The sequence below is a fragment of the Pteropus alecto genome, unplaced genomic scaffold (genome assembly GCF_000325575.1).
Source record: "Pteropus alecto unplaced genomic scaffold, ASM32557v1 scaffold20, whole genome shotgun sequence".
Classification (NCBI taxonomy): domain Eukaryota; kingdom Metazoa; phylum Chordata; class Mammalia; order Chiroptera; family Pteropodidae; genus Pteropus; species Pteropus alecto.
In genome coordinates, this window is record NW_006436298.1 from 47380806 (window position 1) to 47406937 (window position 26132).

Here is a 26132-nt window from a genome sequence, read left to right on the forward strand (position 1 = left end):
GGCCTAGAATCACCTCAGAAAGGAATTGCCCTTGAGAAAACAAAGGAAGACTCGACTTCCCAAACGTGTTCTTTTCATCCTGGTTTCACATCTACTGTTTTCCTACTCTGGGATATTTTGTACCTCTTTTCCTCATACCCAATTCCTGCTCATCCTGTTAGGCCCATGTCTTAAACCCGCATTATTCTGTTGGTCTCCTCCTGTCTTTCCTCCTCTTAGATTTATTGTCTCTATACCGCCTCCTAACACCTATAATATGTATTGTTTTGGTGCTAAATCACGTAGTGCCTCTCTAAGAAGTTTTGTTTTTATTTTTATTTTTTATTGAGGTATAATTAACATATAATATTATGTTAGTTTCAGGTGTACCATATTATTCAGTATATGTCTACATTGCAAAATGCTCACCACAATAAGTCTGTAGTTAACGTCCGTCCCCATACATAGCTATCAAAATTTATTTCTTGCAATAGGGACTTAAAAAGTTGTTTGATGTGCACAGGCTCCTTAAGGACAAAGACTGTCTCATGTGTCCCAAGGCATTTAACACAATGCCCCACTGAATCAACACTAGTTAAATTTAATAGATTTCTGAAATAAATATATCCTTTGAACTATAGCTGCAATTTTGTTTCATAATTTGCCTCCTGTGCTCTTTATACTGATTAAAATACTTTTGAAATGATATCATTATTTTCATTAGATTTACTTTTTTTTCTGTAGGTTACCATTGCTTAGTTTGAGATAGCCTGCTGAAATCACCCTAGTCCAACAACATGCACTATGTAAATGCCTGTAGAGGATTGAGTGATTATTGATATCTAGAAGAGATATCAATAATAACAGATTTCTTTGTGAGATGGCATCATAGTCAAGATTTATTACAATAACATTAATGAGCAGCATAAAAAATTCATTCTATAGACTCCCTGGATTTTCTTTCCTCAGGTCAAAATCCAGTTTTGATGGTGCCTCTTTAGGAAGTGATAAGAACGACTCCAAAACAGAAAGCAAAAATGACTCTAAGACTGAAAGGAAAAAGTCTTCATCTTCCAGCCAGGTAATTTGGGAATGAGATGTATATTGTCTCAGAGGGTGACAGAAGCATTAAAGCCAATGGGAGGAAAGAACCCAAGTATGCAGCTTCCTGCTGGTCAGGACTAACACAGGCATAGATTTTAGAGAATCTAGGAAAAAGGACAGGCTGCAACTCCTTCAGTCAATTTTTCATCAATATTATATTTCACAACGGACCTTTCAACACATAATGAGTGGTAGTGAGCTCCACACTGTGAGCCCTAACTCTGACGAGTGCCTGGAGGCACCCCCAGCAGAGACCAGCCCAAAGTCATGTGCTTGTCTGATAATTAGCCAAGACCAGGAGAGGTGTGACATCCTTGCATCAAAATGAAGGAGTCCAGTAAGGCACCTGAGTGAAGAAAAAGCCACCGAACTGCACACAGGAGGAAAACCTGTGAACAGGGTCGTGATTCTCCTTCGGAAGTAATTTTGGTTCTGCTCTAAAATATACCCAGATAGTTAACAAAGCCCAGTTCTGTGTCATAATAGAGTGTGACATACTTATTGGGGCCAACATTTTGGGGGCTTTTTGATACTTCTCTAAATACTTGAGTATGTGCCTTCTAAGAACTGTTACAAAACACTGTTGGCACAGCCAAGAAATTTAACTAAATAGTAAATATAAAACTATATTATCAATATAAAATCCATTTTCAAATTTCCACAATTATCCAGTAGCAAATGTCCTTTATAAAGGTTTTTAGTTTCCCCCTCTTTAACATCTAACATCCAGTCAAGAGCCAGGTATCTGATTTACTTGTCATATTGCTTTTAATTTCAATCGGTCCCACTACCTTTTTTTTAACCTCTTATTGCATTGACATTGTTGAAGAGTCCATGGCCTGGGCCATTTTTAAATTAAATGTACAACCAGTGCTCACTGTAGCCACTAAAAACAAAATCTCGGCAAAGCCCCAATAGAACACCTTGCTTTAATCAAAATAACTTTCTGGATGCAAAGTATACTCTTAGGAAGCAGCCAGAGGTACCCTACTTTATATGAGATGTTTATCTATAAAATCGCTGACGTGAGGGGACCGTCTATTATCTGCATGACCTGTGTGAAGCTCTTGTTTACGGCAATATTAGGACCATTTTTGCCATTGTGACCACACCTAGTTTGGACAATAGAACATCAAGGGCCTACTTGTGGTACCTCTCTATTCTGCACGTAAGACTTTCATCAAAAGCGTCCTGTCAGGCATAGTGTTCCTGTGGAAGGGGGACCTAGCTCTACCTCTTAGTAGCTGTGTAGTGCCAGTTAAGTCACTCAGTGTCCCTGAGGCACAGTGTCCTGACCCATGGAGTGGGGACATCAGATCCTAGGTTACTGTGGGGGTAGTGTCTGTGAAAACATTTTATAAACTGCGAAGTGAGGTCTGTATGTCATTGTTGTCACATTACAGAACAGATGCCTTGAAAATAAAGTGATTTGCAGCATTTCAGACTGTGGACCTTCTGCCACTCTGGAGAGAAATCCTACTTGTCTTGACAGCCATCTCTCCCTGTGAAGGCTAAGGAAATAAATGCCCTCACAAAAATAATAGTGTTAGTGACAGTACCGGGTAGTAGGTCCTTCAGCTGTATGTCCCATGTAAGCTTCTGGCATCCCACTGAGGCAGGTACCACTTTTGCCTCTGGCACAAAAGAGGAAACTGAGTTCCAGAGAGGATAAATGATTAGACCACAATCATGTACCAAAGGGGTGTAGCCAAAACTTAACTCAGGTTTATCTGGTTCCAGAGTTTTTAACCACTGTCCTCTTCTGAGATTACTCAGTGTGTATCTTTAGTGCCCTGGCACCTTCCCTGGTGACCTTCCTTAGAGTTTCACCTCATTTCCAATTTGGGACATCCTTGTCCAGCCACCTCAGTAAAAGGCTGACCACCAGCTGCATCATGATCATAGATGTATATCCAACCAGGAGGTCACTAATCTCATTGGGAAATGAAACCTTTGTGCCTTGCCTTCCACTGGTTTTCACTGAAGGGCCGTGTTGGAGACTATAAGAACAGAGAGGTGGAATTCTTGAAGATACTATGTTAAGGGAGGGAAAATGGGTTACGTAACTTAACTTGAAGTTAAAATTTGTGATGTTTCACCAAAAACCTGAGAGCAGTGATGTTTGTGTTTTGTTCTCACTGTAGTACAAGGCAAATATGCACTTTCACAAGTTGTTTATTGACGTCCCAACTGAGGAACCACTGAGGCAAAGTAAGTTCTGACCTGTTTGACTTTTTAAGCTACATATTTGAAAAGATGCTAATAGGTCTTGTGGGGAGAAAGGAGGCATGGTCTGGGGACTGAATCACCGAGGGGTACAGGTTTCCGAAAGTCACGATGTAACAATGATGCCAGCTTCACTCAGCTCTCACCAAACACCTTAAAGTTACCTGGGTAGAATGGGAAACTGAATTTCTCTACTACATGATATCATGTAGTAGAATCCAAGTGATTCTAGATGATTCCAAGATGATTCTAGAATGATATTCTCACCTTCCAATTCACTGCTGAAGTGTGGTGTTTGAATTGTCCTGAGATGTAGGATAATAAGACTGAAGCAAGAGAGGCCAGTAAAAGAAGGCTAAAAGGAAACACAGATCTAGGTGGACAGACCTGTGTGACACCTGCTCTACACAGGGTGCGATGATCACACCTAAACCTGTTGCCCAGCACACCACTTAGGCACCTGCTCTGCTCCATGTGGTTCTTCAGGGGCCCAGGGTTCCGTCCCAGCCTCTCTCCATGCACAGGGTTAAGGTGAGATGCTGGATTCCAGCCATGACCTCCAAACAGGAAGGTGTGGGTCACACGCTCTTCCCCAGTCAGGCCATCTATTTCAAAAGGAATCATTAGTGACAATCCCAGGGAAGGAGGCCCGGGCTGGAGTGCTAACATTAGCACGGGGTGACACGCCTTCCTAAATAGAGGAGACTTCTGAAACACCATTTGTGAACTCTCATTTGCAATCACAGACTTGGCCTTTTCCTTTGGATTTTTATACTAAAGTTTATAAGACTGAAAAAACAAACTCTTGTGTCCATACTTTTATTCCACTAAAGATGTCTGAAAAAGAGGTGATAGATCTTTTGAGTATGTGAGTTTATCTTTGCCCATCCCTGAGTCACCAACATATGTACAGAATTTTCACTTTGCATGTAAATTCTAAATGATGTTATTTATACCTGTATATACTTCTCCAGGTTTCACCTGTGCTCTACAGAAAGAAATATTATACCAAGGGAAGCTCTTTGTATCAGAAAACTGGATTTGTTTTCATTCCAAGGTCTTTGGAAAAGATACTAAGGTTAGTATTTTTTTTAATTTTTTAAAAAGAAAGCTAACCCTGAATTTTACTACATATTGTGACTGTTACTTTAAATGTAATGTTTATAAATATTTGTATCATTATTATACCTTTATTACAAATTTCCTTTACAGTAGCTCTAAATATCACAGGCTCTACATCCCTCTAGATGACTCTGACTTCCCTCTTACCCCTAAATAGCACTCTCAGTGATTTCCTTATATGCACCTCTCTCTCCCACAACCCTGCCCTAATCCTTTTTACCCAGATGTCACCAGAGAACTCTCTCGAGGTTCTCATATGAAAAGTGTGCCAGAGTTTCAAAGATGTACATTAAACCTAAAAATTTTTTAAAGAAAACTGATTTTCGTAGTGTTCATACCAGTGACCATCAGACATCTAGAAAAACAGGCCCATCGATAAGCTGCTTCTTAGAGCCTACTTTGTATCATCACCAACAGGAAAAGTCGGGGAGAGCCATATGCCCACAATCCCCAGTGGACGCTGATTGACATCTTTCATTCTTGCGAAATACAGATCTTGGGGAGCAGGGGCCCAGGATACCCTGAGCCATTAGGAGAATAGCCTAAAGGAATTGGCAGTTTGCCCAAAGCACCGGTCTTCTGAAACGAGGACCTTGGGACTGTGGCGTAAGAAGGGAAAAAATAATTTCGTCCTATTGACATTCTTCCCCTTTGAGCTGTGCTGTCACATCGCAGTTCATTCAGGATGCCAGAATAAAGAGTCAGAGACACACCTTCTTGGGTTTGTGTGACCTCAGTGAGTTTTCAAGCATTCTGATTCATGATTATGAGTTAGCAGCATTTGTATTTGTGAAGTAGGTAATTAAAAATTCTTTGTTTTGAGTGGTATTTTATTTAAATATTTAAATATTCTCCCTAAAGCCACTGGCAATTTTACAAAGACCACTTAACAAATAAAATGGAAATTCTTTATTTTGTTGCTGTTGAGTCAGCAGACTCGCATACTATTTTTAGGTCAAACATGTTATTTTTATATTGTTCCTTTATTATATAATGTTTATATAAAACATTTTTATTCACAGTATTAGGTCTATGGTACAAAGCAATATTAGGCAGTGTTCTACCCTATTTCTAGATGTCTGGATTATGAGAACTTGTTAATGGAGTGGCAAAGGAGACTGGAAAGTATTGAGCTTCACTTCAATATGATAAAGATAATGTCTTCAAACCCTGACCAAAGCAGCAGGGTTTGAAGACATTAGTGAACAAAGAGTTAGTAGTCTTTGTTAAGGGATGGGGGAATTCACAAAGCCAGTATGTGCAGCATCAAGCTAATGTGATTCTAGCCATGATTTCAAAATCCTACTTCTACCTAAGAGAGAACTGACAAAAAAAGGTAAAAGGAGAAATCCTGGTTTTTAAAGACATAACACACCAGGATTGCTTTTGCATGTGCTGTATCTAAGAGACAAGAGATTGAAAATCAGCAGGGATGGGAACATAAGAGCCGTGGTAGCGACTTGTACATTTCTTCCCCCCTAAGGGTGGTGTCAAGGGGATTGAGGCTTCAGCTCTGTGGCAGAATGTCCTCACTGCCAGCAGACCTTGGTCTAAGATCAGGTATGAACTAAAGGCAACTGAACAATTTACTCTAGGAAGGGGAATTTTCTAAGCATCCTACCCTGAAAAAATGTTATAAAGTGTAGCCTTAATCTAATCAAGACCTTTTAGTCATCCCCTTGGTATTTTCAGATGCTAGTAAAATTATATGTGTGTATCACATTCCATCTAGGCTCAAACTGAAAAATGACTTCTGCTTTATTTCTCCAATGTTATCTAGTTGTCATTTTATATTCATGAAGCAATTGATTAAAAACCTCTTAAGGGTGTTCCATACCTTAGATTATAAAAAAAAAAAAAACAAATACATAACCCTTTTTCACTGTGTTTGTGTTGCTGCTCAGAAACAAAATTAGATTCATTTTTATATCCTCGGGCTCGGTAGATCTTAAATTCTTTTTTTTCCAAAATTATCTGAACTTAAAACTTCTAAAATCTCCCCCACACTTCAGAATTTTTATGGGTAGAGTTCTTTGGCAAATAGCTTTTAGAAAATGTCTAATTTAGATTAGCCCCTCATTCTTCCTTTCTGGAACTTTGGAGGGGCAGTAGAATAATTATATCTCATAAACCTAAAAATGAATGCAAATATTCAAAATTAAAAGCTCATTTTTCTTCCTTCAAACTGGCAGTACTAACATAAGGCCTTCTCCACAGGCCTTGTCGATCTTTTTCAGAATACATACTGTATTTTTACAAAATATAAGTTCAAGTGAATGTGTGTGCTCATAGAAGGATTCTAGTCATTTTCTTTTTATCATGGGTGTGTGTGGCTCTGTTTTCAGACCTCAAAGTGACATGATCCATTTTTCTTTGAGACTAAACCTGGTTGAAGTGATATATAAAAGTATCAGGAACATCTACTATTCTTTGTGGCATCTTGTTGTACACTGTATGAAAAAGAACCTACATTTTAGATCAGACTGGTTCATATTCCATCTTTGTAACTTCTTATACTTATGACCTTGAGCAAGTCATGTTACCTTTGTAAACAAATGTCTTTATCTCTTAGTCTGCTGTATAGGATTGTCATAATTAAATGACATTCTCATCTGGTAAATAGGTATTAATAATGGTAACTGCTATAATTGTCCTCATCATTATTCTTTATTTGAGTCAGAAAAGAACTAAAGAACTTAGAGTTCTTGTATTTCACTCATCCTCTTTATATGAGACAAATGAGGAATGACACTTTTATTGAGTACTAGGAATTTTCCATATATTATCTCTTTAATCCATAGAAAATCTCGGGCAGTAAGTAAGACTATCTCCATTTTACATATTAAGAAACTGAAGCCTGGAAAGTATAGCTCATAAGGTTTAGTAGGTCATATAAATAGTAATAGAACTCAGCTGAGAATTTCAGTCCCAGATTTCTGTCCAATAATGTTTTTATTATACCGGTGCTCTTCAGCGGTTTCCCCACCCACATGTGCCTAAAGCCGGGGGAGAGGGTATATGGAGATCAGCCTGCAGTGGATGACCACAGCGCTTCTTCAGAGACGTGGGTTTATCTTTAAAATGAACGTAAATCATTCGTTCTGTTCCCCACCAATCCCGCCAGTGGAAGTGGTGGTCCAGGTTTACCCCTTGGCTTTGTAAACAGCCCCCGAGAGAGCTCGGTGACGCACCTGTGTTCTTCTTTAAGACTCCCTTTGCTTCGTGGATCTTGGAGACCCTAGCTGCTGGGTTTGATTTCTTCAAAACTATATTTTATTTTTCCTTTAACATGAAGATTTGAAGTGCCATTGTGTGAAGCCTTAACCAGCGTGTTAACTCAGTGATTCTGTTTCAGATCTCGATTCCGGCTTTCTCGGTAACCCTCATAAAGAAAACCAAAACCGCCCTTCTTGTGCCAAATGCCCTGATTATAGCGACAGTCACAGACAGGGTGAGTATGCAGCAGAGCCAGCACTTCTTGCTTTGTCCTGCTCTGGTCTCCACCGCCTTAAGGGCCCCTCACCGAGGACTAGGACCCTGAACCGTAAATGTTATGTCCCACAAGGAATCAGGAAATATGCTGTGAGACCGACTTTGAAAACCTAGCCTCTAGACATTTGTGTAGTGTTGCTTCATCTCCCCTCACGAGATGATTTATTCTAATCGTTGCCCATTTTAAATTTAAATTTCCTGCTAACTTAATTATACTTCCTTGATCAAGGTCAAAAAAGTAAAATTCTTACTCTGCTTCCCTTTCCCCAACATCTGTTAGGCCATGCTAAACTGATATGTTCGGTTTCTTGAATATTATTTAAAACCACCGCTGTCACCACTTTGTCGAAGTGAGGCAGGGTGATACTGAGGAGGCCCCGAGGTGGGAGTGGCGCTCAGAAACTGCTCTTGACTGCCTGGCGACCCCAGACGTGCGCAGCCAGAAATGTTGGCACTCAGCGGTGGTTAGTTACTTCAGCTTGAGCGGTGGTTACTTCAGCTTGGGGAGGGAGTCGTAATCGTTTGGCTACTCATATCTCACTTGAAATTATTTCTTTTAATATTTTATCTCCTATTTCTATGAAGACATAAAAGCCCCATTTCATTTCTAATCATACTGGATAACTTGAAGAGGGAAGAAGGGGAAAAAGAAAGATAAAAGAGGCTATTCTGATGAGCTAGGAAATATGTTAATAACCTATTTTTGAAAACTTTTTTAGAAATACTGACAGCTAATAAACAACAAGTACTTCTCACCAGGCATATGCTAAATACTTTGTGTTTGCACATTATTCCACACTACCCCCCTATAAGAGGAGTAGGTATTGTTAAGAAAATGGAAGCTATAAGGGATTAAGTAAGCAATTCTCTAGTGTCACCTACTTAGTGTCAGAGCCCAAATTTGCAACTGAATGTGTCTGATGCCAGAACCCAGAATGTTAACTACTTCAGAATATAACGCTTGGAAATCATACCACGTTCTCTGTGGGTGAGTCATAGGAGTGATCACAGACTTTGGAAAAGGGAGTCTGAAAAGATTCTGTCGCTCAAATAGATGGTAAAAGAGTGAGTTTTTATATTTTCTCAACATACTGTTTATGGTAAAATCATTTTCCCTGATGTCATTGGTCTCTAAATTACTTGTCTAGCTCTGATTGTACTCTTTTCCCATAACTTACTTATAAACATCCACTACAAAAATCTCCATATTTGTACAGGAAAGAATCTGGAAGTGGCTTGAAAAAGAACAAGCCTCTTAGAGCTGCTGGGAAATTGTCGATGGAAATCTAGGTCAGAGCAGAGAAAGCTGACCCTCAGGAATTGTTAAATACCTCTTAGGAAGACAGAGAGCCTTTAAAGAGGACCTAGCCAATATCACTAGCCTTTTTTTTTTTCATGTCCAGGCCTTTTCCTACCTGTGCTTATTTAGGGCACCGTTATCAGGGTATTGGAGCCTTCATTTTGCTCTACATATCTTTATTACCTAAATTGGGTTTGGCGGTTTTGTTGCTGTTGTGGGGTCTATACTTGCTTTATTTTGGGAATGGAGTAAAAACTGAATGTGTGAGTGAGCAGAATGAGAATATAGACCAGATAATGGTTTACATCATTTAAGATGAAAAATATATAGACATAAATTTTTGAACTCTCAATTCTCGCTTCTCATCAGGCAGTATCTGTTATTAATTATTCTGTTTTGTTTTTCAGTACATATTTGTCTCCTTACTCTCCAGAGATTCAACTTACAAACTACTGAAATCTGTGTGTGGACACTTAGAAGTGAGTATGACATCACTGAGCCTCAGTTGCTATCTGTCTTCTCTGTTTCTTACAGTTTCATAGTTAACCTGATGTTTCACTTTGTTTCAATAATTTCAGAACACAAGCATTGGTAACAGTCCCAACCCATCTTCTCTTGAAAACAGTTTCGGGGCAGACCGCCCTTCATCTCTGCCTTTGGTGAGTTGCCTGCATAACTATGTAAATACAAAAGAAAGGGAATCTATCATGCAGTTACACGTCTTACACCATGACCAGGGTGCAGGAGGAACTTAGGACCATGATATTTGAAGTAGAATTGAAGAAACAGGGCATTTCTGTCCTGAAGAAGAGGAGGACCATGGGAGGTCATAAACTCTTTTCAAGTAATGAAGGTTGCCAAGAAACATGATAGTGGGCTGTCTTGTGAGCTAATGGTCACTGAATGTACTCACAAAGTCTTTTTGCATTTGCTTATCATGTTGTTTTAGAGAGCTTCGCCCATCTATCTGGGATAGGGCATGATTCATCCCACAGATTGATGACTGCCTTCTGTGTTCAAGACACCATGCTAGAGTCCACCGTAAGGACACTAGGAAAAAGTAAAACTAGTTCTTGTCAAGTCTTCAGAGACTTGACAGCTTAGTGAAAAAAATAAGGAATACCTAGAAATATTATTATAAAGAAGAGAAATAAAGCTACAGTGCCCAAGTGAAAGGCAGAGCTTCTTGGATTCCTTTAAACTTTGTTGTCTATAAAATGAAGTCCCTGGTGGGAAGTAGTGCCCCACCTCACATTTGTGCAAGATTTGTACGCATGACGATCTCGTGTTGGCCCAGGAGAGCCCTTGCCATATGATTCAAATGAGTATTCCCAAACTGATTATTGTTAAATGTGGAAATACCATTGGCAAAGTGGTATGAGCCCATGGTTTCAACATATGTAAGTCTTTTTCTGAGAGCTGTTAAAAAATAGTGCGATTGAAAACATATTCACACAAAAATACAAGAATGTTCATAGCTGCTTTATTTATAATAGCCAAAAAGTGGAAACAACCCTCATGTCCATTAACTGGTGAATGGATCAATAAAATATAATTTAGTCTTACAATGGAATATTATCTGATAAAAAGGAGTGAAGAATTACTGTTTATATAGTACAAAATGGATGAACTGTGAAAACATTATGCTAAGTGAAAGAAGACAGACAGAAAAGGCCACAATATTGTATGATTCCATTTATACTAAATGTCCCAAAAAGGCAAATCCATAGCGACCGAACGTAGATTGGTGGTTGCCAGGGGATGTAGGGGAAGGAGAAATTGGGAGTGCCTGCTAATAGGCAAGTTTCTTTTTCGTTGCACAACGTTGTGAATATTCTAAAAATGACTGAATTATACACTTAAAAAAAAAAACTTTAAAAACCATTTTTAAAACCTTTTAAAAATAGTGGGAAGCACTACAAAATAGAATTAAACATCTATGCTTTGGAATCCAGCAAACCTGGTTTCAAATCTGGGTTCCACCCAGCTGAGCTATGCCATCGCACAAGCTCTTTAACAGCTGACTCAGTTTCTTCATCTAGTAAAATGCCAGACTCACAGTGTGGCTGTGAAGATTAAGTGTAATCATGTGTGTAAGGAGCTTTGCATACTGCCTGAAACATGATAGGCATTCATAGGTAATTATTAAGTTGAAGTGACTTCAATTTTCAGTTTTCCTTCCCCTGTAAATTCTTACGTGAAATTGAAATGTATTGAAATGACCAAAAGACAAGCTAGTTTAAGGTGAAAGACTGGTAATTTGCTTACAGTTCTCTCCTTTTGACAGCCAACTAAATTGTGAAGAGCTCGGCCTAATTGTACCTTGCCGGGACATTTTACTGACACCTCTTGTCTCTTTAGTCCTTAAGCACTTTGAGGGGATGAGTGAGATAAAAGTACAACATCCCTGTTTTTTTCTTACTCCTCACTCTGTCATCCTTCTGTAATGTAAATGTCATATCACTGACTCTATTTTGATTTAGTTGAGAGAAGAAAAAAAGCTAAAACTTTTCCTTTCACGGTCTATTTTGTTAAAGCTGTTTTTCCCTTTTCTGTTTCCAATACCATTTTTAAAGCTATAATCGAAAGATACCTTTCTCTGTGTCCATATACTCAAACGTGCATTTAGAACTTGCTACTTTTTTGTCACATATTTCAATCAGTTTTTCTCATTACAGCATGCCAATTGAGGCTTCCGTAGCTTTACCCTGGAAGCTTTTCAGTCAACAGGTTTCCACTTTTTGTTCTTAGATCTTTGTTGTTTCAAGCAAGTTGGCCACTGTTTGTTGATAGAATTCTAACTGCCCAGAAAAATCTCAGTTTTGGTAACCAGATACTCAGTGATTTGTTGGGAAAATCCCAGTAGTGTGGAGTAATCTTTCCTTCTTTTCCACCTTTTATAGGTCAGGCCTAAGTGAAAAGTCTGGAGTTGACAAAGGCCTGCTTGTTTGATAAGGGGAAATTGGCCTCTCTTCACTTCATTATTTCCCTGCAGGATTTCAATGATGAGTTCTCAGATCTGGATGGAGTGGTTCAGCAAAGAAGGCAAGACATGGAAGGATACAGCAGTTCTGGTTCTCAGACTCCTGAATCCGAGAACTCTAGAGGTCTGGGAAACATTTTTGTCTTGACTAAAATTTAATTCTCTGGAAAGCATCTTCGTCCCACTTATTAAAAACAGAAAAACAAAACCAGCAGCAAAACTCCTTGTCTTCCTAGTTAACAATTGGAAAGGGAATCTAGAGAATAGGTAGTTTGAAAGTTCCAGAAAACGGAATTGCCTATGTGGTAAAGATCCATTTCCATTTACACACATGTAATAAATGTCTCTCAAATCTACATAATATTGAGTTGGTTGCAAGAGAGAAACATACAATGTTTTCTTACCTCTTTTTTTCAATAATATTAATTGTTATAGCCGAATCATCCCCATGATTCAGCGGGGTAAGGACAGACTGTCCTTATATCATTTATTACTTATTGCTTGATCGTTGGATTTCAATCCCAACCACTCAAGCAATTTGTGAAAAGACCCATTTGTGTTCTTGGCTAGTATGCGTGTTAAGATATGGATTTCCTTTTGTGATTGATTCTATGTGTTTAAATGCTCTGAGGGGAAAACTTACTCAGCTCTTTTTTGGCTTGATAGACTTCCATGTGACAGAATCTCAGACAGTTCTGAATGTCTCCAAGGGAGAAACAACACCAACTAGGGTAGATGCCCATGTAAACAGAGTGCCTGAAGGAAAAGCCAAGAGTCCCCCTACACACGGTAAGGAATGGACGATTGGAGGGCTGGATACAGGCATCTGTTTGTCACTTTGAAAGGGCCCTCGTGTTTCATTTTATGACTGCCTTCCATATTCCTTCCTCCCCCTTCCTGTTGTAGGTCTTTGCCTATTCATTCATTTATTCATTCAACAAACATTACCCAGTCCTCCACTTTACTATGGGTGATACAAAGGCAAATAGCCTTCATGGAGGTCCCTTCATTATTTTGAATACTTTGAGATTGAGACAAAATTGCTACTAAAACTCAAATTATTTATTTCTTATTTACTAAGTATTCTTGTAACAGGTTACCAGTTGTACTGGTATGAGAACGAAAATGGTATCTATAAAGTCCACCATTCACTCTAACACAATGTTTGACATAGAGAAGGCTTTCAATAAATATGTATTGAATGAAATGTGTTGGGAGGAATTGTAAATGGTTAAAATGACACCTGGAAGGCTTCAGTTAGCATTTTCTATGATTTCTGTTAATGAGGAATAATTATCTCTTTCAAGTACCTCGTCCCCATAGCAGTATTGCTGGGTGAAGGAGGTGTGTTGGTGTTTTAAAACTGTCACTTTTCGTTTTCCATCCAACAGGTCAGTCAGAAACCATTGAGATCTTAAACAAAGACAAGTCTCAGAAATGTCCAACTCTCCACCATATTCTAATATTCTATGCAATTGTGTAAGTAAATGAATTTAGTATAAGTGACTTGAAACAATTCAGTTCTCTAAAGGAATAATCTCTTCACATTGTCAAGAGCCATCGTAAATCTCAGTTGTCTCTAATGTGACCCAAAGCTTTTTGGCAATTTTTGTCTCCTACTTCAACATTTTTTCCCCTTAGGCTTAGGTCACATTTTCACATTCTTCCCTTCTCAATTAAATAGTAAGAAAAGAGAAAAAGCAAAATGATTGTGCCAACTCCAGCAGAAGACTAAGTTCTGAGTGGATACTATTGGTTGGGAAATGTTCTGTGAATGATAAAGCATCTTTATCCTTGTTTATTTTTTCATCCATCCCATGTTCTCTGGATAGAGGCCAAAACAACTTTACAATGTCATCCCCATCATTGAAAATTTAGGCAATGACTTTTTTTCCTCCTTAGCTTCCAAACTGTCACCAGTTGTTCATCTGAAAATAGCCTGACCCAGTTCTAGGCTGTTCTTCACAACCAAGGAGGATATGCCCAGTTTGGATAAAGCAGGGGATTTGTGAGTCACCAGAGAACAAGACTGGGCACTCACTTGTTGGGCCCTTCTGGGGAAGGACACAGCACCATGCAGAACGAGGAGCCCTGGCCTGGGGTATGGCCTTGAGAGATCCTATTAGAATTCCATGTAAATTGAGGAACTTAGGCTAAGGGATTTTAAATCCCCTTCCAGCTTTAAAGTTTTGTGACAAACATCGGCCTATTGGAAAAAGTCCTTTTTAAAGTCTCTTTGGCCAAGTTATTTTGGAAAATACCTTACCTCTAATGTACGTTGGTTCTGAGTTTATTATTTTATGAACATCAGGTCCTGGCCGTTAATCACTGAGATTTCGCTTTTATCTCTTTCCAGTGTCTGTGCCCTCATCATCTCAACCTTCTACATGAGATACAGAATTAATACTCTGGAGGAGCGGCTGGGGTCACTAACCTCCACTGTGGACACCCATCATACTGAGTAAGACATTTCCCTCCAGTGCTATCGTTTGCTTGCCCTGCAGATTAGTAGAATGTTTGACCTGAGCTTAGCATCCTTCTTAGCAAATATTGAAGATACATTCTGTATGAAGCATCCTGTTAAGTGTATATATGGGAAGTAAAGAGGTGGGAGGGTCCTAGAAATGGAAGACCTGACTGTGCACGCGCTTGAGTTGCTATAGAGTTGCCAGTAATAAGTCACAAAACAAGCCTAATTTTACATTATCTCATTCTGTCATCCTAAGAGTCAGTTGTGATTTTGGCCCATTTATTGAAATATAAACGTTTATCTTAGTAAAATTGCAGTGAGTTAAGACATTCATTGGGAAGCACTTCAAGTAACTCAGCACATTTAATCACCTATAACTCTTTACATTATCTCATTTATTTACAAAACTCTTGACCACTATAAACATCCATGTGACTAGTAATTAGTTGAATGTGCCTGTGAAGATTTTCCATCACAGTACTTTGTATACACCTGACCTAATTAAACCTAGACCTATTCAAACATAGAGCTCTTTCCTTTAAACCCATTTACATGAGGATTTTGACGCAATGCCTAAAAAATAAAATATGTTATTCTATGTTAGAAAACATACTTTTAGCCCAAGCTTTAGAAGTAAAGATATGTATTTCTTTACAGAGTATATACCATGTGCTAGAGGCTCTATTAGGATACATACACGCACAAATAGTTTCTCTCACTTTATCTTCACCATAACCTTATAACTATGATTCCCATTTTACAGATGAGGTAACTGAGACTCAGAAATAATTAGCTTAATGTCTTACAGTTTGTAATAGAATCAGGACTCAAATGCAGGTCTATGTGATTATAAAGATCATAGGCTTCCCAGTCTACCAGTCAATTATAAGAAACGGCCTTGAACTGGGTCATGCTATTTTTGGTATGTTTAGAATCATCTAGAGGGTTCGTTAAAACAGATGACAGAGCTCATCCCCAGAGTTTCTGATGTCGTAGATCTGAGATTAGGCCTGAGAATTTGCATTTCTATCAAGTTCCAAAGTGACGGTGATGATGCCAGCCTGGGATCTACACTTCAAGAACCATGATGCTCTATCTTTCTAAGCCTTTCTTTATGCTCTAATAAGTACCTAAAAGTCTTATTTTGTGGTTTACAAGTATGCTGGCATACAGGTTATTTTTGAACCATAAATACATTTGAACCAGTAATAAAAAATCCTAGAGAATGGTTTGGTAGAGAGTCATACCTTGCCCTTACTCTCTTCTATCTTGTTCAAAATGTTAATACACTTATAGTTAAGAGTTGACTCTAGATTATTGCAGACTTCTGTTCACTGTCACTTAAGAGTTTGGTTACTTTAGGAAAATGAACCTCATGTCCTGTAATTTAATTAACTTAGTGATGAAGAGGGAAATTCCACTAACAAAGGCAAATGAAATATTCTACTATTTAATCAACTAAGGAAGCGGTACAATATGAAAAATAATCACTTAAAGGAAGAATCACAAAGATCACATATGACATGAGATCAGGGAACACCTGTGATGGGCAGGGCTGTCAAAGCACTTTTCCGGGACCCGAGCTTCCCTGGTACCTCACTTCCTCCAGGGTAATCCAGCCACACTGCCAGGTTGCTGAATCCACACTCATAATCTGATCGCTTAGTTGCCAGAGAGCCGTGCTTTGTGCCAGCTTTGTTAATGCATTAACAGCCTGTAGATTTTTAGAATTTCATGTTTAGAAATCAGTACTCTGGGTTTCAGATCCCTTATCTAGAAACTGAAAGATTAAGATTCAGATTTTTTTGGGAGATCTAAGGTTTTGATAGTATGGACCGATGATAAAGAAAAAACTGTCAGTACTAATAAATGAAAAACATCTGATTGCTTTCTGAATATTTCGATTTACTAAGCGCCTACATCTCAAAAATGGGTCATGTGTAAAATAAGTTAGGCCAGTCATTGCCATCTAAAAACTTAAAGGCTACAAATGAATTACAGCCAAGAAATAGAGACAACACAAACTGTGGTTTTTAACCTTAACATGAAAATCGGATGGCTTTAGACCATCTCTACAGGAAAATATACATATATCTCCACATTCTCTACTTGTAGCTGGTATGGGACTCCCAGTGGACCACAGAGTAAGAGCCCATGCCATTGTCTAATGGTAAATAATGAATGCACCTGTTAGATTAGAAGGCAATGGCAAGTTACATTTGTATGGCAGGTCTCAAAGAAGAACGAGGAAAGTCTCACACTTCAACGGGAATTCGATTAAAGACATGGCTAAACATTCTGAAAACTGTGGTGTAAATGGTTCCTGCTCTCATAAAAAATAAGTATATGACTGAGAAGAACACGAATTCTTGTAAATTTATGCTGCAGTAGGAATAGAGAAGATATTCGGGTGTAAGAAACCAAGTACTTGAGAATAATTGTCTGATTTTTGTTTGGAAGCCAAAGCACAACACAGCCACTTAAACAAAAATAGCTTAAGAGAGTTCCAGCTGAGCTGTTACGAATTAGTCACCTAACATCTAGTCTGGAGTTGCAGATGACTGGAGGGTCCTTCTGATGTACCAAGTTAAATGTTCACTCACTCCTATTAGAACCTAGTTTTCTGTTCAAATAAATGTCAGATGTGTTTATTCCACTTCTTTCTTTGCCATTCTTGCACTTCTTTCTTTGCCATAATTTTTCTCTTTGTTTTTACAGACAGACAGCACCATCCAGCCTGGGGTCACAAGTACAATTAAATGTCGAAGTCCTCTGCCGAGAGCTTACAGCTAACATCATGAAATTAGAAAAGGTGACTGGTTTCTTTCCTGGGTTGGGGGCAGTGTCAGTAGTATGTGTCGGTTGCCATAGATCGTGGGTCACATGTTAAAACACCTTCGGTGTGCCACAGGCAGGGCAAGTGACCAAACCCAGCTGGGGATTGCGTAATAAATGCAAAAGACTATTTTTTTTCTTTCCACAAAGAAAAAGGCTTCAATGTCATTTTCCTTGTTGGTCTACCTTCTGGTTTTCCTCCTTGGTTAGAAATCATCGAGTCCAGTGGTAAGCGACTGCTGACACGGGGCACAGGGAGGGACACAGGAGGAGCGAGTGTCCCAACCAGGAGTGCAGCCCCACCTCCACCCCGGCCAATCGTTGCCATACATAAAATATTGCATTCATTCCCTACCGTAACCTGGGAAGGTGGATGTCGTTCCTGTGTGACAGGGAGAATCCAAGTTTCTACTAACTTGCTCAAGGAGACGCATTGAGAAAGTTGGCACACCTGGAATTTCAACAGGGGTGACTGACTCCAGAGTTGTGCTTAGAAGCCCTTTGCTTTACTGCCCCTCAGAACCCAACCTTAGGCCTTGCTAATAAGGCCACCAATATTCCTCTACCTCTAGGGTACACCCGTCCTTATCCTCATGGCATTCTTAGAACTCAGTAGGAGAGTGAACAGGAGAAAAACGTAGGCGAAAAATGTAGGCATGCAGACCTGCCTGAAAAGGACAAAGTTAAACCTAATTAACACGTTTTTACTCCTTTCAACATGTCTGTCCCTTCCCATCTGATACTTTGTTTTCACCCTAATCCTTAAAGGAACGGTTTAGAGTTAAGTGTTGAGTTCCAATCCACAAATGCCTGGTAGCTTTCCATGACAGGGAGGTTATGTTTACTTGGAAAGAAACATGAGATACAAGTGAGTCAAACTATGTTTGTTTTGCTATACTAAATGTTACCTAGCATTTAACCACTGAAGTATTGAGAGCAAAGGTTTTTCCCAACTTCTGCTCTAAACCATGGCATGCCAGATCATTCCTACTGAATCATGGTATCTATGGGCAAACTTGGAAACTTTTTTTTTTCTTTTCTTTTTTTTTTTTTGGAGGGGGGGTAAGTAATTTCATAGTCCCTGCTTATATGCTAAGCAGAGCTGATTCATTTCACACATAATTTACAACTTGTTATAGAGCTTCTTCAGTATTTATACCCAAACATACAAAGAAAAAGACATTTTTGTTTGGCTCTTTTCTTTTATAATACTGTATTTTAAACTTCTTAGGGACATTGGCTATATTAAAAGTCTGTGTCACACACCCTGTTAGGAATTAAAAAACATTTTTACAGTTGCCATTATAATGGAAAGCCCTTACTTGTATTAAAAGTAACTTTATTGTCCTTTCAATATAAAATACTGATAATCATTTTAAAGTAACACATTTCTCTTAAAGAGATGAAATAGAAAAATAAATTGATAATAATGTGATATGTAAACCCTAGGAATACAATTTTTTTTTTTATTTTATTACTATCACAAAGAGTAAAAATTTATCATGAAAGTTTTTCTCTTTTAAATCCAAAGTCGACCTAGAGGAGGTGTGGGTCAGTAACCAGAATTGTTTTCCTTTTTAAAATGTTAGTTGCTGAGAACTGAAGTTTTGGTGGGTTGTTTTGTGTTTGTTTGTTTTACAGTGAAATGTTTACAGATGTTTGGCTTCCATGCCCAAGCGAATGGGATGGTTTTAATTTTCTATTTTGCTCACTCTGGCATACAGTGGTAATCTTTAGATGCGAAGCGCCCAGAATCCTGCTGTCCCCTTTTGCATTCCTTCCCACTGTCCTGCCAGGCCTGGCTAGGACACCACTTTCTGGAATGAGGGGCAGAAAAACAGGAGCACTTGTCCACATAAGGCAGTCAGCTGGCCCCATCTTGTGCAGGGGCTTCAGATAGAGCCCCGCCAGTCAGCTGGGAAAGCCTACACGAGTAGAAACCTTTGTCTCAAAGTGGACTTGGGGTCAAACTGCTTATGTTGAAGTTCTAAAAAGTTAAAAATTTTACACATTGCTCAAAGGAATCGAAGCATAAAAAGTTACCATGGCACACACATGTTCTTTGTGATGGCTCTGCCCCGCTCCTCAGAGGCAGTCTGGCAATAGTGCAGCACAGCCCGCTGGTGAAATTGCAGCCGCATGCTGTGGGAACGCTGGAGCCAAGTCTCAGCTCTTTTTACTCAGTACCAGCAGTTCCTTTCGACTCTATTCCAGGGTCTGCTCACATCTAAGCCTCCTGATCTGCCCTGCTCCTAACTGACTAATTTCTGTTCATGGCATCATAGCCCTTTCAGTCGTCCTTGTGGAAAAATCCAAGAATAATTTTAACTCCTTCCTCTTTTTCATTTGCCACTGATTGACTACTAAGTTGAGAAGTCCTGTGCAATCTGCGAGTGTCTCCTAAAATTCTGTTGACCCTGTCTTAATCCATTTTGGCCTCCTACTACCAGTCTGACAGTGTGAAATCCGATCTCATCATGGTTTTTATTTGCATTTTCCTGATTACTACCACAGCTGAACATCTTTTCATATATTTATCAGCCATTTGGATTTTGTTCTGTAATTTGCTCATTTATCTCCTTTATTTTACTTTTGGTGTTTTGTTGTTGTTTTTTGTTTTGGGGGGTTTTGGGGGTTTTTGTTTGTTTTTTTTGTCTTTGCAGCTATGCTTTACATATTTTGGCTATCAGTCCTTGGTTTCATTTCTTTTTCTACCTGTGTTTATCTTTGGTCCCATGGGATAGGTGGGAAAGACATGAAGTAGGAATGTGGGGGATGAAGGCAATGCCTTTTATGGATATGGCATTAATGGTGGAGCAGTGTAGAACGAACAGAAATTTGGGAGTCAAACCCCTGTTCTTACCCCTCCTCTGCCACTAACTCTCTGTGTAACCGATCTGTTCCGTAGCCTCTCTGGCCCAGTTTCATTTGTAAAACCTGCCTCTTTGGTGGCAGTGTATGGTTAAGTTGAGGATGCATGGAGTTCCTGGCACATACACACATTGGGTCCCTTCCTCTTTGCTGACACTTTGTATGCCTGTAGGACATCACAGACTCTCCTTACAAAAGAAGGCTATATTTTTCTGTTGTTCCATAGGATTCCCTGCTCCCATCACAGTACTAGTTGTTGAGAATTCATTGCTCTGGATCTTTAAAGTTCATTTACTCAGCAAACATTTACTGAGCACATCAAGGCTATACTACCGTCTTGAGATCCAAAGATATGGCACGGTCCCTGTCCCTGTCCCTGTGAAATTCAGTCTTCGCAAGAATGTGTAACAGACCTAATAGGAGTGCTGAACATTATTATATGGCATTTGGTTCAGAGCATCAAATGGGCTCTGTAAAGACATTTCCCCATTGTCTCTGAATGCATTTGGGTCACACCTGGTGTCACCAGTGCTTTTGTTCTTTTTCTTCCATCTGATATCTCTTACTTTCTACTGACATTTTCATCTTTGTGCCACTCTTTCGTTTCCAGCCCTATCTGTTTTCATTTTAAAGTGGGTTGTCAAACAGAATTCTGTTCCAATAAAAAGCATTTGTTTGCCTGAACTAAATTTAACCTATGTGTAGCTTTTTATTCAAGGGAGAATAATCTCACGCATTATACAGGCTACAGCAAATATGCCCTTAATGTATTCCATTCTATTTAATTACAAGAGCTTCTCTTTTATTATTTCAAGATACAGAACAACTTGCAGAAGTTGCTTGAGAATGGTGACTGACTGATCAGATTGCCTGGGCCAACATAATACCTCGTGCTTCCCTTTGAAGAAGGTGCTCCCAGAGGCGTTGTAGTGGAGCGCTCCCTGCTGGCCAGAGGAGCAAACAGACGGGCATCCCCAGCCGTGTTTGCACTTGGAGGTCTCCAGCTCAGGAAAAAGGGGAGGGGGAATAATTTTGGTTCCTGTGCAATAAAAGTTGACCTTGACTCTCTGAGGAAGTTTTTAGTGCTGCTGCCTGAAGAAGACAGACCCATCTCAGGAGGTCTCAAGAAAGACCTGGTGGACACTCTATTGGTTGACTGTGGTTCAGTGGTTATTGTGACTGTGTCAGCAAACACACTCCACTTGAAGCCTTTTCAGTCCTTCCCACCCTCCATTTCTCTCCTTTACACCCCAGCCTTCAAACTAAGGGATATATCATGTGCCAGCAAACCCGATATGACCCTTTAAAGAATTAGAAATGAGTCTCCAAAAGGCAATAAATAGCTCTCATGAGCACACTTTCTTCAAAGAAGTAACACCAGCATTTTGTCTTTTTTTTCCCTTCTGCTCTTATGTTCTGGTTTAAATCATCTGTGTATCTTAACTTCTCAACTGAGTATTGACAAGAATATTGGGCAAAGCAGATTAAACGATCCCGTTTGTGTTGTGTTTTGTTTCTCTAATATAATACTTAACTTGACCACCCAGGTCAAGAATCTGTGAGACATGGGACTAAAGTACTAAATAAACTTACTTTGAAACCAAAACTAATCTTTAAACCAAAAAGTATAATAGCGATTTGATACGGGATTAAAAACACCAACTTTTTAAGTTTATAGGTGGACTATGTTCGTTCTGAAATGGGATGTCTATATTGAATGCTGAAACCCATTTCAGCATGATAATATACTTTTGCTGACTAAAATAAATAACTTGTGGTTTGCTAATTTCTATTTACATATGGGTTGCCTGGTTTTTATTAATAATTATTTAGGTACTGTAAGATCTGTAATAAAAAGATATTCTGTTTCTATCTATAATGCATTTTTATAATCATTTCTATGAAATGTATTTTGTTTAATCAAATAAGCTAATAAGTGAATTCTTACATCATTTATATTTGTTAGCCTACTGGACAAGAATTGTGCCTGGTGCACCCCTGGCTTTTAATAAATAATCATTGGTTAAAATGCCCTGCTAACACTGTATTTGGTCAATTTGTAAATTCTTTTAACTAAGAATATGCTTTACGACTGCTTCTCTCTTCCTCTCTACTACTTCCAACTCACCCATACTTCTTTTCTCCCAAGTATTCATTTCAAAACACAAAAATGACTTAAATCTTGAGTTACAATGATAGAAAATGAAGTCAAATGACAGAATTTTGAAATCAAAAATCCAATGCTTGATTCTGGGGTCCACACTTTATGAGATATTTGGCCACTTTCCCCCATTTTATTGATGAGGCTGCAAGTACAAACAAAAAGTGCCACTGTGAGGATCAAATGTGATAATGTCTCTATATTGCCAGGTCATGCAGGTAGTATACTTTCATGACAGGTAAATTATTTTAAAAAATGTTTTCATGTCTGATATTCTAATAAAAGTTCAATGTCAATGCTTTATAGTCAAAACCCATTGACATTCAAAAAGTAGGTCAGCTACCTCTGGAGAGAAATTTTACAATTGTATGAAGAGCCTTTAAAAGGTTCAAATTTCACTGATTTAGTAATCTTAGTAAATCTATTTAGTAATCTACTTAGTAAATCTATTTAGTAATCTAAAAGATTAAAAATAGAATATCTATTTAGGAATTTATCCTAAAGCAATAAGCAGAGATCTAGTCAAAGATTTACATACAAGAATATTCTTTGAAGCCTTGTGGCAGCAAAATATTAGACACTAAATATTCAATAGCAGGACAGTTAATCACTTAGAATAATATTATCAAAGAATGGCATGGAAAACAGCATTAAAAGGCCAGGCATAAAACTACATGGTTTGATCCTAATTTATAAAGAAATATCTACCTATGTTAAATCAGACAAGTTGATTAAAAATATTAAAGAGACAACCATCCTAATGGGAAAATACATTTGCAAGCAACGTCTCCAATAAGGGCCTAATATCCAAAATATACAAAAAACCTCATACATCTCAACAAACAATCCAATCAAAAAATGGGCAGAGGACCCGAACAGACACTTCTCCCAGGAAGACATACAAATGGCAACGAACTTGAAAAAGATGCTCATCATCACTATTAGGGAAATGTAAATCAAAACCACACCCATTAGAATAGCTGTTATCAACAGGACAAGTAATAATTAGTGTTGGAGAGGATGCAGAGAAAAAAGAACCCTCATACACTGCTGGTGGGACTGCAAATTGGTGCAGCCACTATGGAAAATAGTATGGAGGTTCCTCAAAATACTAAGAATTGATTTACCATATGATCCAGCAATCCCTCTACTGGGTATTTACCCCAAAACTTGAAAACTCATATCCAAAAAGATATCTGCACACTGATGTTCATAGCAACATTATTCAGTGGCCAGGACATGGAAGCAACTGAAGTGTCCTACAATAGATGACTGGCTAAAGAAGCTGTGGTACATATATACAATGGAATATCACCTAGCCATAAGAGATGAAATACTGCCATTTGCAACAACATGGATGGACCTTGAGATTATGCTAAGTGAAATAAGCCAGACAGAAAAAGTTGAAAGTTGCATGATAATCACTTATATATGGGATATAAACCTAAAAGCAACAAACAGGACAAACGAATAGAGACTTAACAACATGGACAAGAGACTAGTGGTTATCAGAGGGTAGGGGAGCGGGGAGGGGAGTGGTAGATGTTGTAAAGGAGTCAAATATGTGGTGACAGAAAGAAATCTAACTATGGGAGGGGAACACACAATGCAATAGACACACACATACACGTTTGTGTGTGTGTATGCCTTACTGTTAAATTGCACATCTGAAATATACTGAATTTCATTCACCAGTGTCACCAAAAAAAAACTGATTAAATTTTAAAAAACAATATTAAGTAGTTCTCAGGGAAATAGATCTTAACACCTGTGCACACACTCCATCCCCCAACACTGTTGCTAGTTCCGCACCAGGAGCCACTTTTTTTAGTGTTTTTTTCTTAACTACTATAATTGACTCTTCCAAAGAGAGCCCTTCATTATTTCTAGATTTAGTTTTATGTATATGTGTGTACACACACACACACACGCATGCATGCTTTGGTGATGCTGTTGCTGCTTGTTTTATTTTTTATAACTAGCTCCTAAACCAAAATCTAGTATAAGTGGATCTAAATGGTGGCCCCAGGTCATACGTCTGCATATTAACTACAAAGAAGCATAGGAAAACAAGCATTTGAGATTTTCAACCTCTACCACCTAGATACAAAAGTAGGGAATTCTAACGTAGGAGGAAATTTTAGATGCTGAGTGGCCAAAATAATAGCAAATGTCAGAAGAAAAAAAAACAACCTTAAAAAGAGATTATTGTCATGCTGTTTCTATACATTCTGATATTCTAATCTATGATTAAATATATATTATTTTGGTAAATAGAAATTAACAGTCTCACATAAACTGGAAATGCTATTATTATTGACCTCTTGTGCTTCGTGAATATTTCTGCACAACACTCCACGGTGTTTCCCAGGTTTCGTTTATGCAATTCTTTGAAACCATCCCAGACACGTTTTTTAGGATGCCTTTTCCGTGCCTTCCACAGCTCATTTTCATTCATGAATTCATGGAGCCATACTGAAAGATTTCCAACTTAAATACAAATTGTTTCATATGCTGTTTTAATTTATGTATCCTAATAGTGAAATTCAGGTGATGCTTTCCCTGTTAATCTGTTTGTTTCTGGTGACCTCATGGTCATGGACACTCATATGTTATAGGTAGCCCAGGTGATATCGCTCTCAAGCATTTTTTTTAAAGTCAAAATTCTACACATCAGTAATAGTTTTGCCATCATTTGAGATCCATAACCTGATCTCACAAAGGTGTGCAGTGATATAATATTCTTTTCATGTGCTTCTTTTAAGACTATCCCTGCTAACAATGATATTATCAATTCTTGACTTTAAAAAAAAATCAGACATTAAATGAATCATCATTGGTCACCCAAATTCCAGCACTTCTGTATTTTATCCAAATGCAAAGCCTTACCCGAAGCAATCTAGAAATTCAGTGCAACCACAATCCAAATTCCAAAGTCATTTTTCACAAAAATAGAACAAACAATCCTGAAATTTGTATGGAAACAAAAGAGACTCCTAACAGCCAAACAAAGCAATCTTGAAAAAGAACAAAGAAGGCACCCTGAGTTCAAACTATATTCCAAAGCTACAGTAATCAAAACAGTATGATATTGGTATGAAAAGAAACATAGATCAATGGAAATAGAGAGCCAAGAAATAGATTCATGCGTACATGGTAAATGAATTTACAATCGATTGATGAATTTAGTCTCTTTAATAAATGGTGTTGAGAACTGGATAGCCACATGCAAAAGAATAAAACTGGACCACTACCTTACACTATACACAAAAATCAACTCAAAATGGATTAAAGACTTGAATGAAATCATAAAACTCTTAGAAGAAAACATGGATGGTAACCTCCTTGACATGAGTCATGCAATAATTTTTAAGATCTGATACCGAAAGCAAAGGCAATCAAAGCAAAAATAAAAAGCAAGACTACATCAAACTAAAACATTTCTGCACAGCAAAGGAAATCATCGATAAATGAAAAGGCAACCTACTAGATGGGAGAAAATATTTACAGATCATATATGATAAGGGATTAATATCCAAAAATATATATATATATATCTCATACAACTCAACTGCAAAAAATAATGTGA

The 26132-nt window shown here is 38.3% G+C and overlaps 1 protein-coding gene across 5 annotated transcripts in view; it reads left to right on the forward strand.

Annotated features, from left to right (window-relative positions):
- The window catches only part of GRAMD2B (GRAM domain containing 2B), a 111241-nt gene extending 88819 nt beyond the window's left edge, over window positions 1–22422 (forward strand). For 4 of the 5 annotated variants that reach the window (XM_025047796.1, XM_006913329.3, XM_006913330.3 and 1 more), the window contains 12 exons: window positions 949–1060; window positions 3228–3294; window positions 4284–4387; window positions 7787–7882; window positions 9631–9702; window positions 9802–9882; window positions 12219–12330; window positions 12873–12995; window positions 13598–13685; window positions 14563–14667; window positions 17395–17488; window positions 21198–22422. In XM_025047796.1, the coding sequence (XP_024903564.1) occupies window positions 949–1060; window positions 3228–3294; window positions 4284–4387; window positions 7787–7882; window positions 9631–9702; window positions 9802–9882; window positions 12219–12330; window positions 12873–12995; window positions 13598–13685; window positions 14563–14667; window positions 17395–17488; window positions 21198–21239 (1096 nt within the window). In that variant the 3' untranslated portion in view covers window positions 21240–22422. The remainder of the gene's footprint in view (window positions 1–948; window positions 1061–3227; window positions 3295–4283; window positions 4388–7786; window positions 7883–9630; window positions 9703–9801; window positions 9883–12218; window positions 12331–12872; window positions 12996–13597; window positions 13686–14562; window positions 14668–17394; window positions 17489–21197) is intronic. The other variant, XM_025047795.1, reaches the window with a different exon arrangement.
- Window positions 22423–26132: the final 3710 nt, after the last annotated feature.